Raw genomic sequence first — 25,865 nt, 5'->3', positions numbered from 1 at the left:
AGAGTTTCAAACTCATTACTAGAACCAGTATTTTGTATATGCATCGATGCAATTAATTTTAAAAACTCCAGGGTATCACAACAATGTCTCCAATCTACAGCCAGAATATTCCAATGGGAAATAGAAACAGGGCCATGCAACAACTACAAAACACTCAGACATTCACATTCAACCCGACCCGAATCAATCCGAATCAGTGGCTGACTCCTCCTCTCCCGAAGACTCAGAATCCCGCTGCGTAGCAGGTGCAGAGCGCCTAGACCGTCTCGGCCCCTCACTCCGACGTGCATTAGCATTAGCTTCAGCATCCACCTCCGCCTCCTCCTCACCACCTCGTTGTCCATTCGACCCAGCCTCTTGGGTCGACCCGGGACGTTCACGAATCCCCAAACTCCTCCTCAACCGACCCTCAAACGCCTCCCTCTCCTCTTCCTCAATCTGCGTCATTTCCCCGCCCAGCACATCTTCATCTCCGTCCCCGTACCCAGGAACCCCACCATTGGCATTGGCATCTCCCACTCCGCGCCCATAAACCTCTCTCACAAGTCCAGCCACCCCTTTCGTCCCCACTTCAACTTTACCCCGCGGCCCGACCAGGAACTCAATCTGCTCTTCGCCGCCGTCTAGCTCGCGCGTTCGAACGAGGTAGCCCTCTCGAATCATGCGCTGGAGGAGTTTGTCCGTGCGGTCGATGGGCGTGTGTGTTTCTGCGTTCATCCGGGCGAGGTAGCGGTCCAGTTTTGGCTCGGCGAGGGAGCCGCCGTTTAGACTTATCAGGGCTATTATGAAACTGTAGAGTCCTGTGTAGGTACTTTCTGTGCTTGCGGAGGGGGCCTTTGTGGGTGGTAAGATTGTGGATGATTGGTAGGATGGTGGTAGTGTTGTCGTTAAGATCCAGGATTTATTCCCGGATGAGGGTTTGTCTGTTTTTTGAGCGGCTATTTTAGGAGGATGCACTATTAGTCTCTGTTTTGTTTTTTTTCCTTTCTGGCCCTCTGATCCAGATTGAGTTCGTCATTATAGACAACCAGGTAAATGAAGGAAAGGATGGGATAACATCAAAACTCACCCCGCCGCTGTGAAATAGTCGTCTTCTCGCGCGCAGGCAATTCAACCATCTCCATTCCAAACCGAGTCTTCAGCTCTTTCTGCGCTTGATCAAAGACAACCTTGAATTCGCGTGATTTTTGCTCGCCGAGGACTTTGGCGCTAATGTCGGTTCGACGGATAGGAAGGCGGGAGTACTCGCTCGCGAGAGCGAGACGGACCATTTTCTTGACCATCGCGTCGAGAGTTGATGGTGCACCACTTCCGCCATCTTCGCTGTCATCTTCTGCGGCTGAAGAGGAGCGTGTTCTTTGACGGCGGGCTGGGCTTGGTTGGGGGGTTCGGTCGTCTGAGTCCGCGGGCTCGGGCTGGTTCTTGTTAGTGGGGGTGTTGGTTGAACTTGGTTATCTCTCACTTACTGCTTGTCTTTTGCGGACCAGGGGCATTTTTGTCGCTGGGTTGGGTGCGGAGTCAACTTGAAAGTTTGTTCGGGGGGGGGGGTATGGTGTGTTTGAGATGGTGAGTGTACGCGACGCGATCCGATCAAACAGCGATTTTACCGCATCCGGTCAGGTGGTCCGTGCTCTTATCTATTGCCTCCAAAGCTAATACCTTCCTTATGCTCTTGGGTGCTCTTGGTGTCTAAGGTATTCAGATAAAATATTCTTGCAATAAAGGAGCACACTAGAAGCTTCATTTTCCAAAATGGTCTGTTGAGAGTACTGGTACTAGTTGTAAACTGGAATTCACCTGTGCTGAACAGCTTGAAGCTTGAAGCTTGAACGATCGACAATATATGTAGTGGAGCACCCCACCACATTCAAGACACAAAATCAAAAACTTAATCAAAGCAGACGCAATAATAGGTATTATTTTTCTCTAGGAAACAAGGCGGCAAATAAAAACAGGCGCTCAAGCAAAGAAAGAAAATAAAAATCTAATCAGTGGTTGTTGGTCTTCTCGTTCACGACTTCCTTGACTTCGTCCTTGGCAGTCTGCAACCAGGTGTGGACCCACGCCAACGACTCCTGCGAAATCACCAAGCTAGTCGTGATAACCGCCTTTCCGGAGGCAAAGATGCCATCACCACCGCACTTCTTGTATTCCGAACCATAGGTGTCGAAGAGGTGGTGCTTGACATCGCCTGCGACGCGCACCGGGTAGCCAGCGGTGTTGTAGATAGTACCGCGGATCTTCTGGGTATCTTCTCGGACGATGGGGAAGCGAGTATCAATCTGGCTCAGACCCTTGTCACCGAAAGTATCGGCACGGGCAAGGTAAGGTGCAACATAGTTGTAGGGCGCAGAGAAGTAGGGCAGGACGGGCTTGGCCAAGCGGGTGTAGCCTTGGTCGGCAAACTCGATGGACTTGGCACCGTATGGGTTGCCCTTGAAGACGGCGATGGAGTCGGAGACCACGGGGTAAGAGGTGAGGTGCTAGTGAGTCACGAAATAGTGTTAGCCAGTGGCGCAAATCAAACGGGATACGGCGCTGGGTAGCTGCATACGTCGAGGAATTGAGAATGGACCTTCTCGCCGTTGACGATTGGTTCACCCATCTTGTCAGAGTCGGCGTGGGGCATGAAGAGGGAGATAATGTGAGTGTGTGTGAGAGAGAGAGAGAGAGAAAAAGAAGAAGAGAGAAAAGACTTCAGGAATGAGGAAGTCAAGAAGTAGAAAAGAGCAGAGTCCAAGGGAAGAAAAAAAGAGAGAGATCCCAAGGTGGTGTGGGCTGTATATAGATTTTCACATGTGATTGCGCCCGCATTATGCAATTGCCATTGGCCTCACAAGGCCCCAGCGCAATCGCATCATCTGTGCGCAGGGATCGTATTCCCCGGCTGGTTTTGCCTCTATGTACATTACTTCATCACTCTGTTCAATTTGCGATTTTCTATTTCCTTTTCCATCCTTGGCAGTAAAATTATGCTTGGTTCGGTTTCTCGACCTGGGCTGGATCTTGATCAGACCTCTCTGCTGCAGCTTGCCCTGACGCCATGGCAAATTTGGCTTCCCGGTAACGAGCGACTCTACTTTACCTCCCAAGGTTTCCTATCGATTTGATATCGACATCCAGCAATTTACTCTCCCGAGACCCAAGGAATAGGATATCCCGTTGCGCAATCATCGTGTTCAGCACAATTGCATTAGCTTGCAACATGGGTTTGATAAGAACCCCCCCCCTTCACATGTGATTGCGGGTCCAACGTCGACGCATTTGGATCCACCACCACTAAAACATGTTAGCCTCACTGATCGACTCTACGAGGAGTTTCATGGTTTGGTACATACATATTCACGACTGTCATTTACACTTAACCGGTTCCCAGACCCTGCCAGAGTGAGCACACCATCACCCGATGAGAGCGAAGAAATCTACACTACTCGAACGATTGACTCCCCGCCATGAACCTTGTTCCTCCACGAAACCCCCACTTCAAATCCGGGCTTGGGGCGAGAACATCATCGATGGCCCTCTTATCAGCCAAGGACCCGGCATGCCTAGAGCCGACATGCCTTAGTTTCATGACTGGCTTCTGGCCGTGACACCTGTAGCCCGGAGTCAACTTGCTCATCTTCCCGCCTTGAAAATTAAAAAGAATCCAGCCTCGCTCGACTCCTGTCCCCTGCACCTTGTATCCACTCCCCTTTGGCCTGAGCGTCGCCTAGCAAACCTCCTGTATGGACCGGCGCGAAAAGAAAAAAAAAGTACCATCAATCTCCCAATTGTCATCCCGCCTCTTGCTACTCGTACCCCCCTTCCCCCTTCCCCCTTCCCCCATTGCCAACCATCCTAGCCAGCTAGCCACCCACCCAACCATGCCGCAAAATCAAAGCCGGGATAGGGCGAGTAGCTCGTGAAATGGAAATGGGAGATGGAAATGGGGACCGTCGGCGCTCTACGGAGTACTGTACGCATGCGGCTTTTCCAAAGCACCAAATAGCACAAGGTTCTAGCCAGGTTCGCGATCGGCCTCTACCCTAGTTGATCCTGAGCCCCTCTCCTCTCCTCTCCTCTTCCTCTAACCCCCTCCCTTTCCGGCCTCCAATTGCGCGCGTCCCGGGCGTGCGACTGGTACATTTGATGATTCGTCGTAAAATCATCCGATCCTCGGCGATTGGATTGACCATACACTAGGTCGGGGGTGCAGAGTCGGCATTCGCTATATCAAGATTTAATACCCACGCGCGCATGCTGCGGTTGGTCAATTGGGTGGGTGCCCGGGGCTGCTGCTGCTGATGCTGCTGGTGTTGGCGTGGAACTGTGTTACGATAGGTGGGATGGGACGAGGGTGTGGTGAGGTGTGTTGTATTTTTGTGGTACATACATGCCACCCATGAGCATAAATCGGAGGCTACGGGGGTTGAGACAATTTGTGCACTGCATGTGCTTGTTCAATTTGCTTCTGGTCTGGTTTGATGACCTGCGTCTCGGAGAATATGGCTTGTCTCAGAACTTGAATGCTGTCCGAGCTCCTCGGGAGCTTGTTCGATATACTTTTGATTTGATTTGATTTTTTTTTCTTTCAAGTTCTTTTTCTTTGCTGTCTTTCGAGGCTGTTTGGTTTTCCGGCTAGACGACAGAATGGCAACATCTTGGTCGATCTGGTGGCAATCCCGTTGGCTTAAGCTCCGAGTCCGTGTAGATCAATCCATGTGGGTTGACCGTCAATGTTGAGTCTCGGGTTAGGTCGCTTGTCAGTGCGGACTATAGTTTTTAGTTTGATGAGCATGCCGAGCCGAACAACGGACTAGTTCCAGTACTTTTGCATTTGTTATTTTAGTTTTCTCGTACGTAAATATTCTCCGCCTTCTTGGACTACCAAGTTCTCCGATCCGATTCGTGATTGTACCGTGAACCCTGCCTGTCCCGGAGGACAATCGTTTCTCGATGTAGTATGTGGTGTGGCAAGTTCCAATGTTGCGCCACCACGTATGGCCTTGGGAGAAGGAAAATCTTGTGAACCTAGGCAGGCAGCGATAGAAGAAGTACTACCTGCTAGTTTCAGTATCAAGATGCGGTAGATCCTATTTCCAAAATAATGAGATACGGTTCCTTATTGGAGCGCGGTCCACCCGAGGTGGCGGATTCTGCGGCTTCCCTCTGGTCTGGATGGGATCTCGGCTGCAGGTGTATACATACAATAGTACATATGCACATACGTCCCTGCCGTCAACCGCGGAAGCTCCTGATTGAATTGTTTCTGGAATCGAAGGCGTTTCACATGCGAAGGGGCTTTTGGAACTAACAAAGGGTCCGCTGTCCACTTCCAGATTGGTTGGTGTAGTCAAGATAAGATTTCGATCACATGGGCTTTGAAAAGCCACAGGCCATGCCTACGCATTTTTTACTCTAGATCTGACGCGAAAAGAAACATGTGACCCGAAGAGGCGTTCACAAGCATGTCTACTAGTATGTAGATAGAAAACCACCGTCATCGAGTTGCCAAGGACATCGGGATAGACCAGGTGGAAAAGTTCTGCCTGGCCGAGTGTTGGGGAAAGCATCACATCAACAAGACGATAACATGGGCTGCGGGGGGACCGAATGAGTGTTGGACTCTTGAGACTCTTGACGTCAAGCGCATGGGGAAATCGGAAAAAGGAAGTGTGCTGGCAAAGAAGCTGCAGACGCATGCAAGGATTCGTAAGAAGGATCATTTGAAAAAAGAATAATTGTTCATATTTTCCATTTCATTCAGGCAGGCGCCAATTTTGTAGGGCGCCCCCTTCGCTCAAAACTGGAGTTCACCGATACATTCCCGATTCTGTTTCCAGCTATGGTATATGCCTTCCTATCCCAATTCAGGGAGCGGAAAATGTGCTCGATGCTTTTTTCCCCCTCGCCTTCACCTGAACAACGACAAACGCCCGTGATAAACCGTTTAGAAGCCTGGATGAGAAGAAAAAAAGTCAGTAAAAAAGTAATTCGAGAGGAGCGCCAAAAACGAAACGATGAAAGTGTTCGAATTGGTGTGGATATTCGGTGGGACGCACGCAGAGCAGTGAAGAACCAGCGGTTCTTGCCGGAAGTGTAGCGGTCCTCGAGGGCCTTCTTGATAGTCTTCTTGGCGTCCTCGCGCTGAGAGACCTCCTTGAAGGTGTCCTGGGAGACGACACCCTTGAGGCCCTCGAGCTCCAGAGTGTAACGGGTGGGCATCAGGTGGTTGTAGTTGACGACCTTGATGAAAGGCTTGATCTTGGAGCGGCGGTCGACAAGCTTCTTACCCATGCGGCGGGTGACCTTGAGGGGGTAACGCTCGATACCGGCGACAATGGCGAAAGGGAAGGGGTGGGCCTTGGAGCCAGAGTCCTGAGGCTGGACAATGACGACCTGTAGTCGGAAAGAAAAGCGCTTGTCAGCACTTGGATTCACATATTCACAATCTTGAATTCCGGTCCTCCATCAAATTGGATTTTTTTTCTTGTCGTCAAAAGAAATGCAGTTGAGCAGTAGCCTTTCTGTCGTTGATTCGATGTTCCAATGATGCAGTCCGTCTCAATCTTCAAATTGTGTGCGCAATTCGAGAGGGGGGATATGGGCGATTTGTCGTACCTTCTTACCGGCGTAACGGCCACGGGTGATGATGGCCACACGGCCGACCTTCATGACTGTCGCATAATTCTCGTCAGTATGGAATCGTAAAGACGCAGCGGATGAGATGAATACTCACACTTCATTGTGAATGTCCCGGTTGGCGAGGTTAACGGGTGGGTTGTCGAGTACGGAACGGTCAGTCAAGATCGAAGTGTTCGTTTTTTCGCCTGGGCGGGCAGAGGGTTCAGGGCAAAGCCGATTTGTGTGCCTCTGCGTGATTGGTTGTCTTACCGACTGGAGGGCGCTAGCTTGAAAAGGGTGGTTACCCCATTTGGGTGGATTCGGGAGAACCATGCCCCGGTGTCAAGCCTTCATGCCTTAATGCCTTCATGCCTTAATGCCTTCATGCCTTAATGCCTTGGTGCCTTACCGCCTCGTTGCCGGGCCTGGACTGATGCCCAACGTCACTGCCACTGCCACTGGCAATGCCGCTCCCCACCGCCTTCAATGTTTACATGGCGACAGTCGCAGTTGCCCGTTGCTAGGGCCCACATCTGATGTGTAGGCCGCGTAGTGGTCCTCGACCTTGTTCGTCCCTCCACTCTCCACCTGTTTACTTCTTATCAAGTTGATCTTCCGGTTGATCGAGACTTTTACACCGTCTTTTGCACTTTTGTGTTTTCCAGCGAATTCTGCTCTGCTCTGCTCTACTCTGAGCTTGTTATGCCTTTGACGACCTTGTTTTGATCCCATTCGCATTCCCCGAACTACATTCCCATTTCCTTCCTGTCAATACCTTACTGAGACATCTCAACTTCTTCTCCACGACAATAACACACCATGCCGTCCCAAGATCGGGACGTTCCTTCCCGCGATCGGGAACTCGTCCGGCATCAGGGCTCTCATACCGACTCTGCTCGCCTCTCTGTTCCAATGTACGTGATTCATCTCATTCTTATGCCAAGCAAAAACCCACCATGAACGACTGGAAGAAGATGCTAAAGCGTCGCTCGCGTAGGTGGGACAGTTCGGATCCTGAGCGCGCTCCTCCACCACTACCTTTAAATCCTCGTTCAATGAGCCCTGTGACAAAATCCAATGTGTCGCCCAATGTTCAGGCTATCGCAGCCAAATTCACAGATAAGCCGAGCGAGAACGCTCTGAGCTCCTATACAACAAACTCAATGCCCAAGTCCGGTTCGCCTGAGCGACAGCTGGTCAAGGGCCATTATCATAAGCGCATGCAGTCTCTACCACCTGCAGACACCAAGGGTGACGCTCGCTCAGATTTTTTGAACTACCTCGAAAACCGATCACCAGAGCGTCCTCTACGAGCCACGATTGTCGACCCCGCCAGCAAGCTGCAGGATACAAACAAGTCCGCTGGCTCGCCTCCAAGCCGTCCTGTTGAACGGGAGCTTCCCAGTTATATCTCAAACCGATACTTGTCGAAGCCTATATTGGGCGAGAACACACCTCCTTCCGCCACAATGTTAGCACTTCAAAATATGCAGCTACCAGAAAACGACCCCCCATCCCCCCTCAAAAGCTCCCAAAATGATCACTGCATCCGCCGAGCCACCTCAAGCGGACCGCGCCACTCCCACGATGGGCTCACTCGAATCGCAAATCCTGAGCCTGACCGAGATCGCCAGCAGCTTACAGCGTGAGATGTCCAATCTTAGCCGACGAAGCAAGGACAATGCCACCGATCTTGTTAGCTTGAAAGCGGCAACGAATGCCCGAGACGAAGATATTAGGGTCAGCTTGAAGCAGCTGACTTCGAATCTTACATCCAAGTTGCTAGATAATGATGGCCTAAGGTCTGATCTCAAAGCTTTCTTGAAGCCCCGTGAAGGCATTAACCCGAGTGAACCGGATAGTCCCAACTCCAAAAGAAGCTACTCCGTGCCGCGCATGCCGAGCCCAAATCCTTTCAGCAGCTACGATCGAGAATTCTGCGGTTCCCGGGACCAATTTGCTCCGATGGCTCTGCCAGCATTGCTTTGCTCGAAAAGGTTCTTCGCGAGATGGCCACAAAGGAGGGCGAGGAGAGACTTTTGGAACTTGTGGATGAAATTAAGACACGCCCAGCTTCATCTGTCTCCGACAAGGATGCCGATAAGAAGGTCACCAATATGCTCGAGGAAATCCTTAATATTGTCAAAGAGGACCCTTCTAGCAGAGCTCTTGTGCGTTCGATGCAGGCCATCAACAGCACTTCTCCGAGCGAAGCGAACATCCAAGGTACGCGGTCTCTGTCTGCGGGCTCTATGGACCCCAGCGCTACCGCCCAAGCTCTGAATTTCGCCAAGAGCGACGTGAATCGATCGTCATCGGGCGAAGAGGACATGATGGCTATTCTGAGAAGCGTCAAGAACAGCGTCATTGAAGGAGGTGGTATGACGAATGGCGTTAAGAGCCTTGTGCGTGAATTGCGTGGCGAGGTACTCGGAATGGGACGTGACTTGGCCAGGAAGCTTGAGATCATCGAATCGAGCCGAGCTATTGACGATCAAGAGAAGCCTCAGCCCCCAAGCGCGGAACAAATTTCTGACATCGTTCACGAGAGTCTGCAAACCCTCCAGGAGCAGCTGGCTGCTACGATCGAAGAGAGCCGTCAGAACTCTTCCGCATTGTCCGATTTCCAATCAACCATGAGTCTCGCTTCTATTTACTCCGTGGTCAAGAAAGCTCTTGATGAGCTGGAGCTCCCCCAGCCCCAGGCGGCGGAGCCTTATGGACCTGTAATGGAGAAAGAGGATATTCTTGAAACCGTTCGCGAGGCTTGGGAGACATATAAACCCGAAATCGAGCTCCAGAACTTCGGGCTGGAACGAGATGAGATCTTGGATTGTTTGTCCGAGGGCCTTAGGGACTACCGCCCGCAGCACGAGCAATCCATTACCTACGATCAAGTTCTTGACGCAGTCAACACCGGCATGCAGAACTTCAGCCCTCCGCCTATCGAGCACCCTCCCTCTATCACTCGCGATGAAATCATTTTGACCATTCGCGAATGTCTTGAGAAGCCGGAGCCCACCTCACGAGGCTTGGATGAAGATCATGCCAATCACCTGAATTCTATGAAAGACGAGATTCTGGGCGCCGTCGCTATGCATGTCGCAGAGAAGCCTGCTTCTCGTGGCTTTGACGAGGAACACTTCAACCAATTTCATGCCATCAAAGACGAAATTCTCCACGCCGTTGCGATGCACGCTGCCGAGAGACCAGACTCACGGGGCTTGGATGAGGAACATGTCAATCTTTTCCATTCCATTAAAGATGAGATCCTTGGTGCCGTGGCTATGCAAGCTATCGAGAAGCCAGCTTCCCGAGGTCTCGACGAGGAACATATGGATCACCTTAACAACATTCGTGACGAGATTCTCCATGCCCTTTCGCATCATGCTGCCGAAAAGCCAGCTTCTCGAGGTCTCAATGATGAGCATATCGAACACCTCGACTCTCTCCGTGATGAGATCCTGAATGCAGTGACTGGATCCATGGCCACTCAAAGCATGATCAGCAAGGAGTCTTTTGATTCTGGCCTCGGCCGGGATGAGATAGTCAGCGCAGTCTCCGATGGCCTGGAGGCCCATTTCACATCGGCCAAGGATATGGAAGAACCTCGCATCTCTAGGGGAGATGTGATTAATGCTGTGAATGACGCCTTCGATTCCCAGCAGGCGGCTCTTAGCACTGCCGTTCAACCCAGCATCTCCCGTGAAGACATAATCAGCGCCGTTGCGGACGGAATTGAGCTTTCGCGCAAAGATCAAGACACAGCAGTTGCCAATATCCAACCATCTGTCTCGCGTGAAGAAATATTGGAGGCAATCGCTGATGGCCTCCACAATTCCAGCAAAGAACAAGACTCGGCGCTCGCGAATATCCAGTCTTCGCTTTCCCGAGAAGAGATTCTTGAAGCGATATCTGAAGGCCTGCACAACTCGAGTGAAGCAGATAAATCCGCCCTTAGCGCCAGTGTCGGTCCTCAAATAACCCGTGAAGATGTCTTCCAAGCAGTTGTGGAGGGCATGGAGAACGCCAATACCATGACTCGCGAGATCGAACTTAACAAAGATGATCTGATGGAGGCAATTACTGCAGGACTCCATGAAGTGAATAGCTCCGCAAACGCCAATGCCGGCGAACAGGTAATGGACCGCCTGCAGGATGTCGTTGATGGTATGAAGGAGGAATTCAAGCAATATTCCGCTGCCAATGGTAGGGACACCGAGCAAGTCCTAGATGCCATCAAGGATGGTCTTGATGTGGTCCGAAAGGAGATCGAAGCTCATGTCGGAGCCGCTCATGATGAGGCCGGCAAACTCGAGATCATCGACACCGTTAAGGAGGGTTTCCGACTCCTCCAAGCCGACATGGAGAAGACAATCACCGAGGCCTCCATGTCTACTGAGTCTCGCGGTAATCCTGATACTCCGGAGCTGTTGGACGCCATGGAGAAGGAATTCGAACACCTCCGTGGCACTATTGTGAACATGGTTGTTCGGGATACCACTGCAGGTGACAAGGATGAAATACTGGACGCCATCCGAGAACTCTCAGATCAACACAAGGCAAACGCTGGGAACGATCAGGTCACCACCAGTATTCGCGAGGAATTCGAAAACATACGCGAGCGTATGGATTCGAGCCTTGTCCGAGCAGAGCCTAGCTCCGATAAGGAGGAGATCATTGCCGCCGTCCGTGAGCACCTCGAGAGTATCCGCGAAGAGACTCTTAACCGGAAGGATGGAGGCGAGAGCATGATGTCTGCCACCGGTGAGCTGCTTGATGCATTCAATGACGGCATCGACACCATAAAAGACGACCTCAAGAAACTCCTGGAGAAGCCCGCCGAGTTCGACACCGCTGAAGTCCTCGATACCATCAAGGACGGCCTTGCTGACCTCAAGCTTGACATCGACTCCATTCGCCAATCTCAGAAAGAAACCGACGATGCCAGCACCGCTCGCGGTGGCGAGCTTATGCTTGCTGATCAGCCAAACCTTGGCTCTGATATCGAAGGACTGAAGACCCTCATCACCCAACTTCAGGACAAGGTTGAATCTCTTGACTCAACATCCCGGGCCGCCGAAGCGGAGCCGGCTGAAGATGCGCTGAAGAAGGCTCATCTTGATGAGGTTCTTGTCGCCATCCAGGAAGTCCAGGTCGTCATCGCTGAGATGAGCGCCGTCCGCGATGCCCAAGAAGGACAAGTCCGCAAGGAGGATATCGAAGGCATCGAACATCTCATTATGAGCACCAAGTCCCAGATCGAGGAGATCGTCTTCCCCGCTCCGGATCAAATTGCTACATCCCAGCATATCGGCACCCTCGAGACCATGATCCGTGAAGCCAAGGACACCATTACTGAATTGTCCTCTCGGATGGAGGCTGAAGCACCTACAAAATCTGACATGGGTACTTTGGAGGGTTTGATCAAGGATGTTTGGATTGCTTTGGACGAACTGAAGGGCAAGACTAAGGAGGGCGAGGAAGGAGAACGCGAAATCGAGGAGAGCGCCGACTCTGACAAGCTCCTTAAGTCTGACTTGCAGACCGTTGAGGCAATGGTTTTCGAGGTCAAGTCACAAATTGATGAGCTGAAAATCCCCGATCCTGAGACTCTCCCAACCAAGGAGGAAGTCCAGCACCTGCAGTCCCTTGTCAGCGATTTCCAGGAGAAGATGGAGGCGAACAATGACATGACTGCGCAAGGCTTCGATGCTCGGAAGACTGAACATGCTGGCTTGTTTGAGAAGATTGATGAGGCCAAGCTTGTCGTTGGCGAGCTCGGCGATGAGCTCAAGAGCAAGCTCGATGGAAGCAGCGAGGGTCTTACTGAGCTCAAGCAGCTCCTGGAAGGCCTTGCTTTCTCCGCCGAAAATTTCAGCACCGTCGAAAGCATCAAGGAGCTCACTGACCTCATCAACCGGGAGTTTGAGCGTGCACATGGCGAGGAGAATGCCAGCAAGCTGGACAAGGAGGAGCGAGATGCTGCGGCCATGGTGAAGCATGATGAGACTCGGGCTGCCATTATCGTTGAACTTGGTACCAAGATTGACGAGAAGATCGGAGAGGTTATGGCCAAGTACGAAGATGCTCATAGCTCTCTTCACTCGAAATTCTCCGAGACTGAGGAGCGCGATTTGGCCCATGCTGAGGCAATCACGAGCACCAGGTCTCTTGCTGAGGATATCAAGCTAGTCATCGGTGCCATGGGAGACAATGTCAACCAGACTTGCGAGAGCATCGGGGAAGACACCAAGGCTCTCTTCGGCAAAGTTGATGAGTCTTACAACAGAATGGAGGAGATGCATAGCGAAGTAAAGTCACAACAAGAGCAGTCGAGGAGTGAAAACGAGAGAGCCGCTGCTGCCACTGAACGAGTTGAGAGCAAGCTGCTCGAATTCAGCCCTCAGATCCTCGAAACTGTTCAGCAAATCCTGACAGTCGTTAGCCAGCACTACGACCACTCGCAGAAATCTGCCGACGATTTCAGGACTGAGCTATCTGCTCTACCGAACAATATTCCAAGCATGCTTCCTGCTTTGATGCCTCCTCCGGAAACCAGCCGCGACCTTGAGGATGATCCCGTACACGACAAGCTGAACGATATCCTCGAACACGCAAAGAACACCAAGGTCCACGATGTCCTCAATGCCCTCCTGGAACACTCAAAGAACGATCAACTTCATGATAAGCTTGACCGAGCTTTGGACCAGAGTGCGGGTCCCAAGGATGATATTTATGCCAAGCTGGATCAGCTTCTGGAGCACGCCGCCAACGACAATGGCTCACTGCATGAGAAGCTGGACGCCCTGCTCAGCCGACCGGAGTCCACTGCATCCGACGAGCACTCTGTCACTCAGATGATGAAGCTTGACGAGATGCACAAGGACATCATGGAGAACACACGCAAGATGAACGAGATGTTTGCTGCTCAGTCTGCTCTTGTCGCCGAGGACACCGAGCGAAAGCGACGAGAGGCTGAGGACGCCGCAATTGCTCTCGAGCGAAGAGTGGCTCAGCGAGAACAAGTCGAGTCAGAGCTTGTCGGTCTTCATGAGGAGAAGGATTCACTGCTGAAGATGATCCAGACACTGCAGGCGGAGAAGGATGATATTGCTAAGCAGAACACGAAGCTGAGCAAGGAAGTATCCGGTCTCGAAACCGCTCTTGAGATTCGCCATGAAGAAATGCAACAGATGGAGGATCGCGCAGATGGTCTTGAGAAGCGCATCTTGGAGGGTGTTCTGGACCATGCCCGCACTGTTTTGCTCAGCCGCTCCACCGGCAGCCAAATGAACCTCAGACGCAATCGAAGTGCACGCAGCTCTCGCACAGGCGCACGCAGCCCTAGTGTGACTAGTGTCGCCTCTACTGCGCGAGAGTCAAAGGATCCTCGCAGCCTGCTCGGTAACGGCGTCGGCATGGCCCTGAAGCGCGGCTTGTCAAACAATCTCAACGCCGCAGCTACTCCTGTTCAGCCAAACATTGGCAAAGAGCGTCGCATCCTCAGTTTGAGTCATGTTACAGGCAACCGAGGTGTGGACCGTCAAGCTAGTGGCAACGGCGGTCTCGCGAACCTTAAGCGCAGCCATTCAGTCAAATCCAACTTTTCGCTACGCAAGTCTTCCTGGGCCGGACGGGTATCTATTGCCGACAAGGAGAATGAAACCTTCCGGGAAGAGGATGAGCCTGCCAGCGAGCCCGAGAGCGACGCTGGAACTGAACGTCGGACCAGTTATGCGGGTACGGAGCGCAAGTCTCAGCTACGCCGAAACCGTCACCGACAGCGTGGTGACTGGCGTGACCGAAAGTGTGGCCTCGACTGATCGACGAACCAGTGGTATGAGCAGTACGACTGATGGTCACACTCAAGTCGCCGAAAGCTCAGTCGGTGGAGACGATGTCGAAGAGCAGTCCAACTATGACGAGCATGATGAATCTGACAGGGCATCCGAGTCTGGAACAGAGTCAGACGATGTCCAGACTGCTCGAGGGGATGACGACCAAGAAGAATTTTCTGAGGAGGGGCTCGATGATGATGAGTTGCAGGATCTCGTGGACAGAGATAACTTAGACACTGCTTCTCAGATGGAAGCGCAGGTGTTAAAGCTGCTGGAGCCACCCACTGATAGTGGTCTGGGTACGGAGACTGCGCTTTCCACATAGTGTTCTTTATTTTTTATGTTTGTTTCGGTATGATGCTCCGGAGTTTGGGTTTCCTCTGTTCTGTTTCCTTTTCATATACCACCTGTGTGTTACTGTTTTCTGTTATCAAGACCTTGTATGATTTCCCTTTTATGTGGATTAATGAACATTCCTGAACTTCACTTTACATTGTCATTCTCTGTAGTCATCCAGTAGAAAAGTCATCATCTTTAGTATACTCTTGTGACCGTGGTCACCTGCCTATCATGGCAGGTGGTCAGGTGACGTCCCAACGAATGTGGCTGCCTCAGGCTTGTGCCGAGGCCGCCTCCCTCGGAGCTACATTGGGACCCTTTTCTTTAGCCTCCTCGTCACCCATGGATCCTTCTATGCAGTGAAAGGAGGCCATTCAGTGTGCTCGTCAGCTTCATGGTAGATTTGGGGAACATCCATTTATCCCTTGCATAGTTACCCACCACTTACCTCACCCCCCGGCCATCCGAGCTCCCCACATCGGGTGATAAGCTGCTCGACGGCATCCCACGATGCTCGATCCCCTCGGCCCCCCCTCCAGCATGGCTGCGGAACTTGGTCGAGCCTTATGCTCTCAGTGTGAGCAGCCCAACTCTCCCCGAACACGTCCATGAAGTCTTTCTCGCCTTCGCCTTTTACCAGTTCATCCACTCATTCTTGTCGCCATGGCTGTCGCCGATCCTCTTCCCGAAGCATTACCCCAAGCTGAATGCTCGGACTAGACTGAACTGGGATATCCATGTCGTTTCGTTGGTCCAGAGTGTTCTGATCAACGTTGCTGCGTTGTGGATGATGTTCGCTGATACCGAGCGCAGTCAGATGTCGACTGGTGAGCGTGTCTTCGGCTACACAGGCGCTTGTGGTTTGATCCAAGCGCTTGCTGTCGGATATTTTATCTATGACCTGATTGTCAGCGTCGTTTATATCAATTTGTTCGGTATTGGTTTGCTTTTCCATGCCCTCAGCGCTCTCTGGGTATTCAGTCTCGGCTTTGTGAGTTCAAAATACGCCCCTCGGTGCCTTTACACATCTACAAAGAAAGACCCATTTCTAACATTTAAATTCCTTGACCAGAGACCATTCCTCAACTACTACGCCCCTGTTTTCATCCTCTACGAGCTTTCCAGCCCATTCCTCAATATCCACTGGTTCCTTGACAAAATCGGTATGACTGGCAGTCGCACTCAATGGTACAACGGCATGCTTCTCCTCTCGGTCTTCTTCTGCTGCCGTCTCGTCTGGGGTACGTGGCAATCAATCGTGGTCTACATGGATATGTGGAACGCTTTACAGCAAACCTGGTCCGCCGCATCATCCCCTCTCCAGACCCCAACCACAGTCAATGCCAACGTTTTCCGCCCGGACTCCGGCACCATGTGCATTGACGAGACCTGCGCACGGGCGAATGCGGAAATTGCTCGCTTCAGCGACTTCACCGCAAATGGCGTGCCGACTTGGCTGGTCGTGACCTATGTCACGTCGAACCTGATCCTCAATTTCCTGAATTACTTCTGGTTCTCCAAGATGGTGGAGACTGTTCTCAAGCGATTCCGTACCCCTCCCGCTTCAGAGAAGGAGAAGAAGGAGGGTCAGGATGGCCAGCTCAAGGGGCTGCAGGAGAATATCCCGCAGGATGTTATCCTTGAAGCGGCAGCCAAGCTCGAGGAGCAGGAAGGTGGACGTGGAGAGCTGGGACTTACCCCGGAACAAATCTCCACGGCAATCGACGCGGGATTCGGTGAGGAACTGCGCCGGCGCAGGGCCGAGTTGGTCGCCAAGGTTCCTCTTCCCGGATCCTGAACAATAGACCCGTTAGAATTGAAGGGTTCGGTGGCAGCTTTGGGGGTAATTCTATTTTTTTTCTGGGAATTACCAGTGTCTCGGCTTTGCACTGTCTCTTGCTAAGAAATCTATGATCGATTTACCTGGCCTCACGAGTGGAGACTTGTTCGTGATTAACTCGTTGCTAGTATGCTCTTTGTAGCGGCATCTGGTGTTTACGGCCTTGTTGGTGTTTTTGTCAGATTCTATATTTGTTTTATATGCTTTTGGGGTCGATGAGTGCTTGAGCTTTGTGTCTTTGCTATAGCATACAACCGTACATATCTCATGCTTAATGACAATCCTATTGAAATGTCTAAACTGATGACCCTTAAATTTAATATCAACAGAACACAACTCCCTCGAATCCAGGGAGAGTAAAGTATACCTAGTAGATCGGCTTCCAAAGCTGATGTGTAGTCCACTTCCACAGAATGCGATCCAATATGGTGAGTAAGTTTAAAGATAAAGTTGAATTCTATATCGGAAGATGTCATATCAATTGAGGTAAATGTAGATATTCCTCGAGCTAGCTACAGCACAAGTCTCTGCAAAATTCCATCCACGTCCTCGTCAGGGCTCCTATTATCCACAAGCCCAATAGCCATCGAAGGCTTCGTATAGCCCAGAAGCTGCAACATCTTCGGACTCATTTTCAATAGCTTGTTACGAGGCACCGTCAGAAACTGATTCTCTTCAGTTCTGTAAATTCCCCTGACAAAGAACAAACTATACATAGTGCGAATCGAGTCTGGGACAGAGTTGTGGCCCCCGCCGTGGAAAGAAGATCCAAGGAAGATCAGAGCAGAACCGGCTTTCATCTCTTTTTATGAGTAGCAGGAAGTTAGTAACGGCAGATTTTGGAGACCGGCGAACTCTTACCAGCAAAACAGACTTCATCCGCCGTCGCCATGCGATGATCGTTCCATTTATGACTTCCAGGAACGAACATTGTCGCACCATTCTCTCTAGTAACATCACAACCGGCAATCAAGCACCCAAATTGACTAACACTTTGGAAACTCCAATCCTCAGGCCCAGAGTGCCGGATGCGATGAATATTATCATCTCGATGAAGACGTTGCCTGGGAGCCCCATACCCAATATTCATAGAGAGACTCAGACTAAGCAAAGGGTCAATCCTGATAGGCTCTACCCAGTCCTCGCGATAGACGGTATATTTCTCAAGCAGAATATTTTCCCGAAGACTATCCAACAATGGATGCTCGCAGATCTCAGAGACCGTGTCAGACTTTCCGACCAGACCTGGAATCAGAGTAGTTTGAGACGGGATAATGTGAAAGGCGTCACCGGATCTCGTGTCATTTGATGCCTGGTCAGATTTATTTTCTTTCCAGGCTTTCAGTTCCTCTTCAATTGTGACCATTTTGTCCTTTGAGACTAAATCACTGATTATCACACCGCCATCCCGCGCAATGACGCCCAGAATATAGTCCACTGATGCAGTCGCAGGAACAGTCACTATGCTCGTCTTGGGTCTGTATGAGGGGTCGATCGGTGCGGCTGGTGCAGGAACATGTGTCCACTCAGTAGTAGTTTTCATCCTGATCGACTCGGACTTCCAAGAGAAATAAGTGAGAAAAACAAGGGATAGGAGGAGTTATTTCATGAGTCGAGAAATGTCTGTAAGCAGGATGAAAGGCAACATCGGAAATATTTATATATGTAGACTTCAAAGGTCTCCTAGATGTGGATATCTGATCGGGTTCAAGTTTATATCCGATCTACTAGAACTGCTAAGGTTAATTGCGGGGACGACACAATCTAACCGGAAAAGGAGAAAATCATGAGAACCGTCGGGCCGAGGCACTATGTTCTCTAGAACAATACCTCATTTAGCAAATGCCCAAGGAAAGATATACTTAATTTGGTTTCAAGTTGTTGTACTAGTACTCCCACCTGGGTAGGTGGTATAGATTTATACCCAAATATCACAACCGATCTTTCGCGGACCTTGGGAAATATCAAGCTTCAAGGTTTTTTATATATTATTTTGACGAGGAGTAGACGACCAATGATACTACTAGTAGCATGGAAACTTGGCATTGGAACCTTAGAAGCTTCTCGATCATCTTGTGATAGTAGGTTGTATGGCAAACCTTGAAATACTCGCTGGTCATCGGCAAGAGTACCCCAACCTCATACAACCATAATGGATCCAGTGAATTTGGGCACGGATTATTTGGAAGACCCAAATATACAGGCAAGTCAAGAAAACAAAATAAATAATCAAGTAATATGTCATGAACGTCAGATTTTGAAATGGATTAACCATACCTTACATACCCTAGCTACACCAGACCAAAAACACCGCATAAGCGCCCCTAAAGGAATCAAAATACAACCAACACTATGTAAATCTGCTTGAACAAAGCAACAGAAGCTCTACCTAGCAGCTTCAGGCTTGGCCAGCATGTACCGCACAGCGTCCTTCGCCACGGGAGTCTCCCATGCACTGTTATTGCCTCCCCGGCGGAACTCGGGGCCGTTTGTATCTGCAGAATCTCCAACGATAGTCTCGAGATCACGGCGCTGGGAGTTGACCCAGCGACGGAGGAAGGCCACGGGGTCCTTGCTCAAGGCTGTGTAGAACGAGTGGCGTGCGTGGGAGTGCGTGAGCGCTTGGACGATGAGAGCGACCTGGTCGTCCAGCGAGGCGATCTGCCGCATGCCAGCGGTGTATTTGGGGTTCTGCGTCAGAGCCATCATCTTGGTGCGCAGCGGATCTTCGACGGCAACACGAATATCATAGATGGTGGGGGTAGGTTCCTTGTGGAAGTCCTCGTCGACGCGGATAGTGTAGGGGAGCTTGATGGGATCCATAGGGCTGGTGTGAGGTCCAATGCTCTCTGGGATTTGAGGGAAAAACATTGTTTCGCGGCCGAAAATCTAAGGAAAGTTAGACAAACGAATTTCAAGGAATATACTAATTCCTGCTCAGATTGTTACTCACCGAACGAAGACGGTGGTCACAGCGCACCTGGCGCTTCTCCTCATCCTCTTGCAGTTCCATTGCGCGAATATAATCCCAGATGCCCAACACAATTCCGCTGCGAGTCTCCTCTTCCACATCCAGCACTTCAGCCAGCTCCTTGCTCAGCTTGTACCGCTCTGGAGTCTCGTCCCGCACAAGGTTGACGGTGACGTTCAAGTTCTCTTGCGATCCGCGCGAAAACTGAATGCTATCGAATTCGGCGTTTGGCGGGGAAGAGGGCGCGTTCGGTGGTACCTGAGGCTTGTTCCAGGTAATCGGCTTGACTTCTTCGGGAACAGCAGTGGCCGGCTTGTCGAAATCGACGGTGATGGTCTTGAAGAAGTGAGAGAAGCGCTGGGATTGTTTCTTCGACTCAGACTTCTCCTTTTCTCCTTCTTCCTTGTCCTGGTTTATCGCATCGTCACCAGCGCCCGCGGGATTTTCCTCATCAGTTTCTGGGACGGTAGGGTCGTTGTTATCATCCAAGAGGCGGCCTTCGATGCGCACCTTATACCGACCGGATCCGGGAGTGCTGCTGGCGTCCTGCCAGGGCTGGCTCTCGACGGTGTTGGTGATCCAGATGCGCATCGTTCGGTACTTCTTGACGGTTTTGCTGATAGAGTCCTGGATGTCTAATCGCTTGCGTACGACGGCGGCATCCAATCGCTTCTCCAAATCGCGAAGATTCTTGTATTGTTCGACACCCTCGCCGATGATGACTTCCTCGATTCCGTCAGGGATATTCTTGTCGGTTGGCTTGCGACTGCGGTGCAGAGCAGGATCATTGGGGTGTGGCATTGCGCGCTGCACCGGCATGTATTGAGGGTTGACAGCGTGTTGCGGCATGGGCATGGGCATCGCGCCTAGACGACGTTAGATGGGGCTGGATGGAAAGGAAGGGTAAAGGGAGCTAACCAGGCGCCGGGGCACGACGAGGTGCGGCTGGAGACCGCTGGGCGGTCGGGGGAAAGCCCCGGGCAAAATTAGGCTGCATGGGAGCGTTCATTGCCAATCCAGAAAGCAGTGGGCTCCTGACGTGGAGATGGGTGGAGGATGAGGTCGAGCGAGGGCGACGGGAGGTCGCGATTCTTTTACCGCCTTACCCGATTCGGAAGGTCGCGAACAGCCCGTTACCACAACAAGAACAACTAGTGGTTGGATAGGTTGGCTTAGCATTTTAGATAGCATTGTCGGATAGAAGTCATATATTTAATTGCCATTATTCAAATATATTATTAGCACGGCACTGGCATAGCCTAGAATTACGCATTATGGCTTGGATGGAGGTAGAGTGATGGTCGTTATAGATCCATTAGTTTCCATGATCTAATATCATTGCATAATCCTACTCCCAGATAGTATTCGCTCTACTCCAGGAGCGAGGCCTGGTTAGTATACAGTCCTTCCACCACATTGCTCAACTTCTCAATCGTGTCCAGCGCTGCATCATAGGCCTGGTCACGTTCCGTCTCATCGTACACAATCAGACACCCAGAGCCTTGATCCAATACACCGATGATCACCTTGTCGAGGATCATCTGCGACAGCTTGCGCTCCACCTGTTGGACGTCCAGACCGACCATCTTGGCAACGTGATCCAACTCCACCCGGCTGAAAGGCTCAATAACCTTGATCAAGTTCTGCTCCAACATGGCATCATAGAGGCGGCGAAGGTGATTCCGGATAAAGGTGTCGCTGCCGAGTTCATATCGGTAGTCTGAGAGTGCCTTCTCATATTCCTCCAGAGAACGATTGGCGTGGGCGCGGGCCACAGCCTTCATGGCCTCCAGACGTGCACTGGCATACTTCTGGGCCTGTTTGGAGCCGAGCAGCTGGGTCACATCATCCACCAGGTTCAACATAATCTTACACAGCAGCATGTACTGTAGAGTGGCCGTGGCAAGCTCGCCCTCGTCGAGTGAGCTGTATCCCTCCAGCGCCTCGATGAAGTATGAGTAAGAAGTGTTGAAGTCTTTGTCCTCGGCGTGCAGCATACCGCTCTGCATATCCAGACCGGCCTGCAAATTGGGAGGAGTGTAGACGGACGCAGCTGACGTTCGTGCTGCTGTGAGAGCAGCCCGGGCCTTGGCTTGGTTGCCTAGGGCATGGTACACACGAGACTCGAGCAATTGCACTTCCACCAGCATCAACTTATCATCAAGGCGCTTCAGCTCGCGAAGAAGGGAGTTGATGAGAGTAAGGGCATCGTAATAGGTCTGCTTCTGCATATAAATCGCGACGAGACGGGCTTGGAGGTTCTGTCGCAAGAAGGACCGTCGTTCGGCGACGGCCCACTCTATGCATGAATTGATGACGGCGATTTGAAGATCGAGGGTGTTCGGGATTCCGCTGATGAGATCAAGGAGCTGACGGACTATAGAGAATGGTTAGTTACAATCGTATCAAGCCTTTGATGACGCCGCTTACCCAGCTTCGCTGTCTTTGCTTTGGCAAATGACGAAAAGGTGTCTCGGCTGGTCTTAATGAGGTCCGCAATCTCTTGCGGCTTCTTCGCATCCCGATGCAGCTGACCCAATCCAATCAATGCATGTTCATAGTCTCGCGATGAGGCTTCTGTGGACCCTGGCCCTTCGGAGAGGATCTTCTGATAACTGCTAGCGGCTTTCGAGGGGTCCTGCTTCGACAGGTCCCGGACCTCCTGTATCCGCGGAGACACCTTGGTGGCAGCCGACATTGTGGAGAGAGATGTGAAGATAGAAGCTCAGAAAACAGGCAATTCAAGGACTGTAGGAATGTCAAGGGTAGATGATGAAAGGTTGACTGGGCCTGGCGTGAGTCGGGGAGCTTGGTAGCTGGCAGCTGCCGCCGGTCTCACCGCCCGCTTAGCAAATCATCCCGTCAACAGAAAAAAAAGTTGTCTCCGCCCGGGATTTTCTTTGCATACAATACGCCACCACAAAATGGTCAGTTAGGACGGCACTTGTCCCCTGTTTAGTCTTAATACTAACTTATCGATAGAAAATCAAAGCTCTTTCTCGCTCTACGGAGTCGCAGCAGGCCCCCGGGTCTGGCGTCGTCCGCCAGTCGCGCAATCTCGACCCATCTCAACATCCATTCGAGCGTGCTCGCGAGTACACTCGTGCTCTGAATGCGATTAAGATGCAGCGCATGTTTGCCGCGCCGTTCTTGTGTCAAATGGGTGATGGTCATGTGGATGGAGTGTACAGCATGGCGAAGGATCCTGGCTCGCTGGAGCGATTTGCCAGTGGCAGTGGTGACGGCATGGTGAAGGTGTGGGATTTGACTACTCGCGGAGAAGTTTGGGAGACCCAGGCGCACGAGAACATGGTGAAGGGTGTCTGTTGGACCCCGGACAGGAAGCTTCTATCTTGCGCAAGCGATAAGACGATCAAACTATGGGACCCGTACAATTCTTCACCGGATGCACCTCCCATGACCAGCTATCTGGGCACTGGTGCCTTTAACAGTGTCTCGCACCACCGAAGCGATCCAGCCTTTGCCGCTGCCTCAAACATGATCTCCATCTACGACCTTTCTCGGCCCTCGTCCTCGCCATCGCAGACTATGCACTGGCCTACTAGCGTTGATACAATTACCTCGCTTGCATTCAACCAAACCGAAACTTCGATTCTTGGATCTACTGCCCTTGACCGTTCAGTCATCCTGTACGATTTGCGGACATCTTCGCCAGTGCAAAAGATGGTCCTCAAGCTGGCCTCGAACGCCATTGCTTGGAACCCAATGGAGGCTTTCAACTTTGCTGTGGCCAATGAGGACCATAATGCTTATATCTTCGATATGAGAAAGACCGACCGCGCTCTGAACGTCCTGAAAGATCATGTGGCTGCTGTCATGGATATCGAGTTTAGCCCGACAGGTGAAGAATTGGTTACTGCATCTTACGACAAGACCATCCGTCTCTGGGACAGAGCACGGGGACATTCTCGTGACATTTATCACACTGGGCGGATGCAACGGTATGTGAAAATCGTAATACCTTTCAAACACATCTTACTTATTATGACTATAGTGTTTTCTCGGCCAAATTTACACCGGATAGTAAATATGTGCTGTCTGGATCCGACGATGGTAACGTTCGTCTCTGGCGTGCCAAGGCCTCTGACCGCAGCGGGATCAAGAGTGCTCGTCAACGTACCAAGCTCGAGTACGACCAGGCCCTCATCAAGCGATACTCCCACATGCCCGAAATCCGTCGCATCAAGCGGCAACGTCACTTGCCCAAGCCTATTAAGAAGGCTGGTGAGATCAAGCGTGAGGAGCTTAGTGCTATTAAGAGACGCGAGGAAAACGTGCGCAAGCACACCAGCAAGGCCAATCTGAAGTCGAGGACGAACGAGCGCGAGAAGATGATTCTTGCTCGCGAGCAATAAACCGACCCACAAAACCTGTTTGCATCTCAGACCGGCTGAGAATTGAGCTGATATTCACATGGCTGCCAAGATATGCAACTGTACAGAGATGTGCAACACCAAATCCGTCTTATATACAGGATAGATTCACTCGCCCCATTCTTTCTTCACATGTGCAAAATTATCAATCCACTCGACGCTTCTTCGCCACTCTATGGTCATTACGATTCCCCGATGCCACAGCACTGTCAATACCGCTCACATAACGAGCCACCTGCTGTATGGCACCTGGCAAGATGGCGTAAAGATTCACCAGTTTTGCAAAGGCTGGCAATCTAAGCACCCCACCATGCCCGCTGTCGATCGCAGCAACAATTTTACGAGCCACTTCCACGGGCTGCAGGACTGGAGCAAAAAAGTGGCTTGGTGTCCGGACCCAGTCAAATAACGGCGTGGCCATCTGCCCCGTCTCTACCAGTAACATTTTTATTTGCTCATGCTCACGGAGCTCTGATTCCATAGTTCGGTGCAGCGCGCTGAGGCCAGCCTTGCTTGCCGAGTAATCGGTCAAGCCTGCTGGAGACAACTGGCCTAGCACCGAGCTGATGGTCACAATGGTCCCTCCATTCTCGGCCTCGGCTATGATCCCCGGCAGAAAAACTTGATACAGATGAAATGCGGCCATAAGGTTGGTGCGCATCGTCTTCTCAAACGCATCCACGGGCAGATCCAAGAGCGCAGCACCGTTGATTCTTGCCGCAGCGCAATTGATAACAATAGTCGGGGTACCCAACTATAGCCAATTAGCGAATCAGAAAATAAGCAAGGAATCAAGTCAAAACAAATCCCTCCTAGATCCAACATCCGTAAAGAGAGATCGATATCACAAAGAAAGAAATCAATAAATAAATGTAAACATACCTCCTTCTCAACTCTCTTCTTAACATCCTCCACCTCCTTCCTCACCCCAACATCGCACCGATAATAACAAACCCCTTCACCCAAAACACCTTCCTGTTCATCAATCCCACCAAACTCCCGAATATCCAAAACAGCCACCGCACCCCCCTTCATCGCATAACTCTGCGCAATCAACAGCCCCAACCCACTAGCCCCGCCCGTGATAAGCACAACCTCTTGATCCGAATCCACCGTCCGCGGAAGACCATGCGCAACACGGTGATTGATGGTCTGCGCAACGAAGAGCGCAGATAGGAAGACCGCGTATGCGACCGCGCCTACAAAGGCCGGCGCCGTGGGTGGTGTAACCTGGGCGCGGAGACAAAGGACGACGATCCAGGCGATGAAGGGGGAGAGGAGGGTTCGTTGGAGGACGCGGTAGAGGGTATCAATGGTAAGGTGGTGAGACCAGGATTTCTGCGGCGAGGAGGCCGGGAGCACCGAGCTCGTCGTGATGACCTTCGGCGTAGACATTTTAAATAATATGGCGCTTAGACTGAGCTGTTCGAGGTTTGTGTCGTTGTCGTTAGGGTCTGCTGATGGCCTCTGTGGTGGGATGTTTTTCGCGCTAAGAATTGCGGCGGGTTTTCTCAAGCGGGCTTGGCGATTGACGATTGCACGGTGGGTTTAACGCATGGTTGGTGATCCTGGTGATTTAACCCAAGTTTGTATTGCTGTTCGCGCTCCCTGCTTGGAGAGCTGTTGGGTTGGCTTGGGTGTGAGTTCACAGCATGAACTCGGGGAAATTGGGCCTAGGCGCGCGTGGGGCTGATAAGATCGGGGATCGGCCCATTGGCACCATTAGAAGTCCCAGATACTCTACAAATTAACGGACGACATTGCTAGCTAGATCTCTTGAAATGGGTTGGTCATAAAATTAATACATCAGATCATCAATAAGTGAGCACTACATAAAATGGGACAGTTGTTTCCTCCCAAGCTTTCCCCAGAAC

The 25,865-nt window shown here is 51.3% G+C and overlaps 10 protein-coding genes across 10 annotated transcripts; 3 read left to right on the top strand and 7 right to left on the bottom strand.

The window, feature by feature from the left end:
• Window positions 1-183: 183 nt before the first annotated feature.
• On the bottom strand, window positions 184-1,445 carry N7481_011050 (MAGE domain-containing protein; the record flags this gene model as incomplete). The annotated part of the gene is made up of 2 exons (XM_057270269.1): window positions 184-938; window positions 1,070-1,445. Coding segments are annotated over 2 exons (1,131 nt in total), but the record flags the coding sequence as incomplete, so codon positions are not given.
• Window positions 1,446-1,988: 543 nt separating this feature from the next.
• Window positions 1,989-2,605, bottom strand: N7481_011049 (putative pathogenesis associated protein Cap20; the record flags this gene model as incomplete). Its single annotated transcript, XM_057270268.1, has 2 exons — window positions 1,989-2,483; window positions 2,555-2,605. 2 exons carry the CDS (start codon window positions 2,603-2,605, stop codon window positions 1,989-1,991), a joined length of 546 nt encoding a protein of 181 aa, XP_057117442.1.
• A 3,327-nt stretch (window positions 2,606-5,932) lies between these two features.
• N7481_011048 (60S ribosomal protein eL27) lies at window positions 5,933-6,728 on the bottom strand (the record flags this gene model as incomplete). The annotated part of the gene is made up of 4 exons (XM_057270267.1): window positions 5,933-5,940; window positions 6,045-6,381; window positions 6,604-6,659; window positions 6,722-6,728. 4 exons carry the CDS (start codon window positions 6,726-6,728, stop codon window positions 5,933-5,935), a joined length of 408 nt encoding a protein of 135 aa, XP_057117441.1.
• Window positions 6,729-7,425: 697 nt separating this feature from the next.
• N7481_011047 (uncharacterized protein) lies at window positions 7,426-14,772 on the top strand (the record flags this gene model as incomplete). The annotated part of the gene is made up of 5 exons (XM_057270266.1): window positions 7,426-7,524; window positions 7,578-8,251; window positions 8,307-8,346; window positions 8,469-14,418; window positions 14,480-14,772. The coding sequence occupies 5 exons, from the start codon at window positions 7,426-7,428 to the stop codon at window positions 14,770-14,772; spliced, it is 7,056 nt and encodes a 2,351-aa protein (XP_057117440.1).
• Window positions 14,773-15,017: 245 nt separating this feature from the next.
• On the top strand, window positions 15,018-16,584 carry N7481_011046 (TLC domain-containing protein; the record flags this gene model as incomplete). Its single annotated transcript, XM_057270265.1, has 3 exons — window positions 15,018-15,032; window positions 15,220-15,777; window positions 15,859-16,584. 3 exons carry the CDS (start codon window positions 15,018-15,020, stop codon window positions 16,582-16,584), a joined length of 1,299 nt encoding a protein of 432 aa, XP_057117439.1.
• Window positions 16,585-17,138: 554 nt separating this feature from the next.
• N7481_011045 (phytanoyl-CoA dioxygenase family protein) lies at window positions 17,139-18,169 on the bottom strand (the record flags this gene model as incomplete). Its single annotated transcript, XM_057270264.1, has 2 exons — window positions 17,139-17,428; window positions 17,488-18,169. The coding sequence occupies 2 exons, from the start codon at window positions 18,167-18,169 to the stop codon at window positions 17,139-17,141; spliced, it is 972 nt and encodes a 323-aa protein (XP_057117438.1).
• Window positions 18,170-19,011: 842 nt separating this feature from the next.
• Window positions 19,012-20,606, bottom strand: N7481_011044 (SWIB/MDM2 domain-containing protein; the record flags this gene model as incomplete). The annotated part of the gene is made up of 3 exons (XM_057270263.1): window positions 19,012-19,515; window positions 19,580-20,463; window positions 20,516-20,606. 3 exons carry the CDS (start codon window positions 20,604-20,606, stop codon window positions 19,012-19,014), a joined length of 1,479 nt encoding a protein of 492 aa, XP_057117437.1.
• Window positions 20,607-20,967: 361 nt separating this feature from the next.
• N7481_011043 (proteasome regulatory particle lid subunit RPN6) lies at window positions 20,968-22,295 on the bottom strand (the record flags this gene model as incomplete). Its single annotated transcript, XM_057270262.1, has 2 exons — window positions 20,968-21,974; window positions 22,028-22,295. 2 exons carry the CDS (start codon window positions 22,293-22,295, stop codon window positions 20,968-20,970), a joined length of 1,275 nt encoding a protein of 424 aa, XP_057117436.1.
• Window positions 22,296-22,521: 226 nt separating this feature from the next.
• On the top strand, window positions 22,522-23,973 carry N7481_011042 (rRNA-processing protein SOF1; the record flags this gene model as incomplete). The annotated part of the gene is made up of 3 exons (XM_057270261.1): window positions 22,522-22,524; window positions 22,580-23,559; window positions 23,613-23,973. 3 exons carry the CDS (start codon window positions 22,522-22,524, stop codon window positions 23,971-23,973), a joined length of 1,344 nt encoding a protein of 447 aa, XP_057117435.1.
• A 163-nt stretch (window positions 23,974-24,136) lies between these two features.
• N7481_011041 (SDR family oxidoreductase) lies at window positions 24,137-25,386 on the bottom strand (the record flags this gene model as incomplete). Its single annotated transcript, XM_057270260.1, has 2 exons — window positions 24,137-24,745; window positions 24,874-25,386. The coding sequence occupies 2 exons, from the start codon at window positions 25,384-25,386 to the stop codon at window positions 24,137-24,139; spliced, it is 1,122 nt and encodes a 373-aa protein (XP_057117434.1).
• Window positions 25,387-25,865: the final 479 nt, after the last annotated feature.

Source organism: Penicillium waksmanii, assembly GCF_028829765.1.
Source record: "Penicillium waksmanii strain IBT 27052 chromosome Unknown utg000009l:1.0-4314994.0:1.0-4318279.0, whole genome shotgun sequence".
Lineage (NCBI taxonomy): Eukaryota > Fungi > Ascomycota > Eurotiomycetes > Eurotiales > Aspergillaceae > Penicillium > Penicillium waksmanii.
Note: the sequence above shows the minus strand (reverse complement) of the source record. Positions and strands in the feature narration are given on the sequence as shown.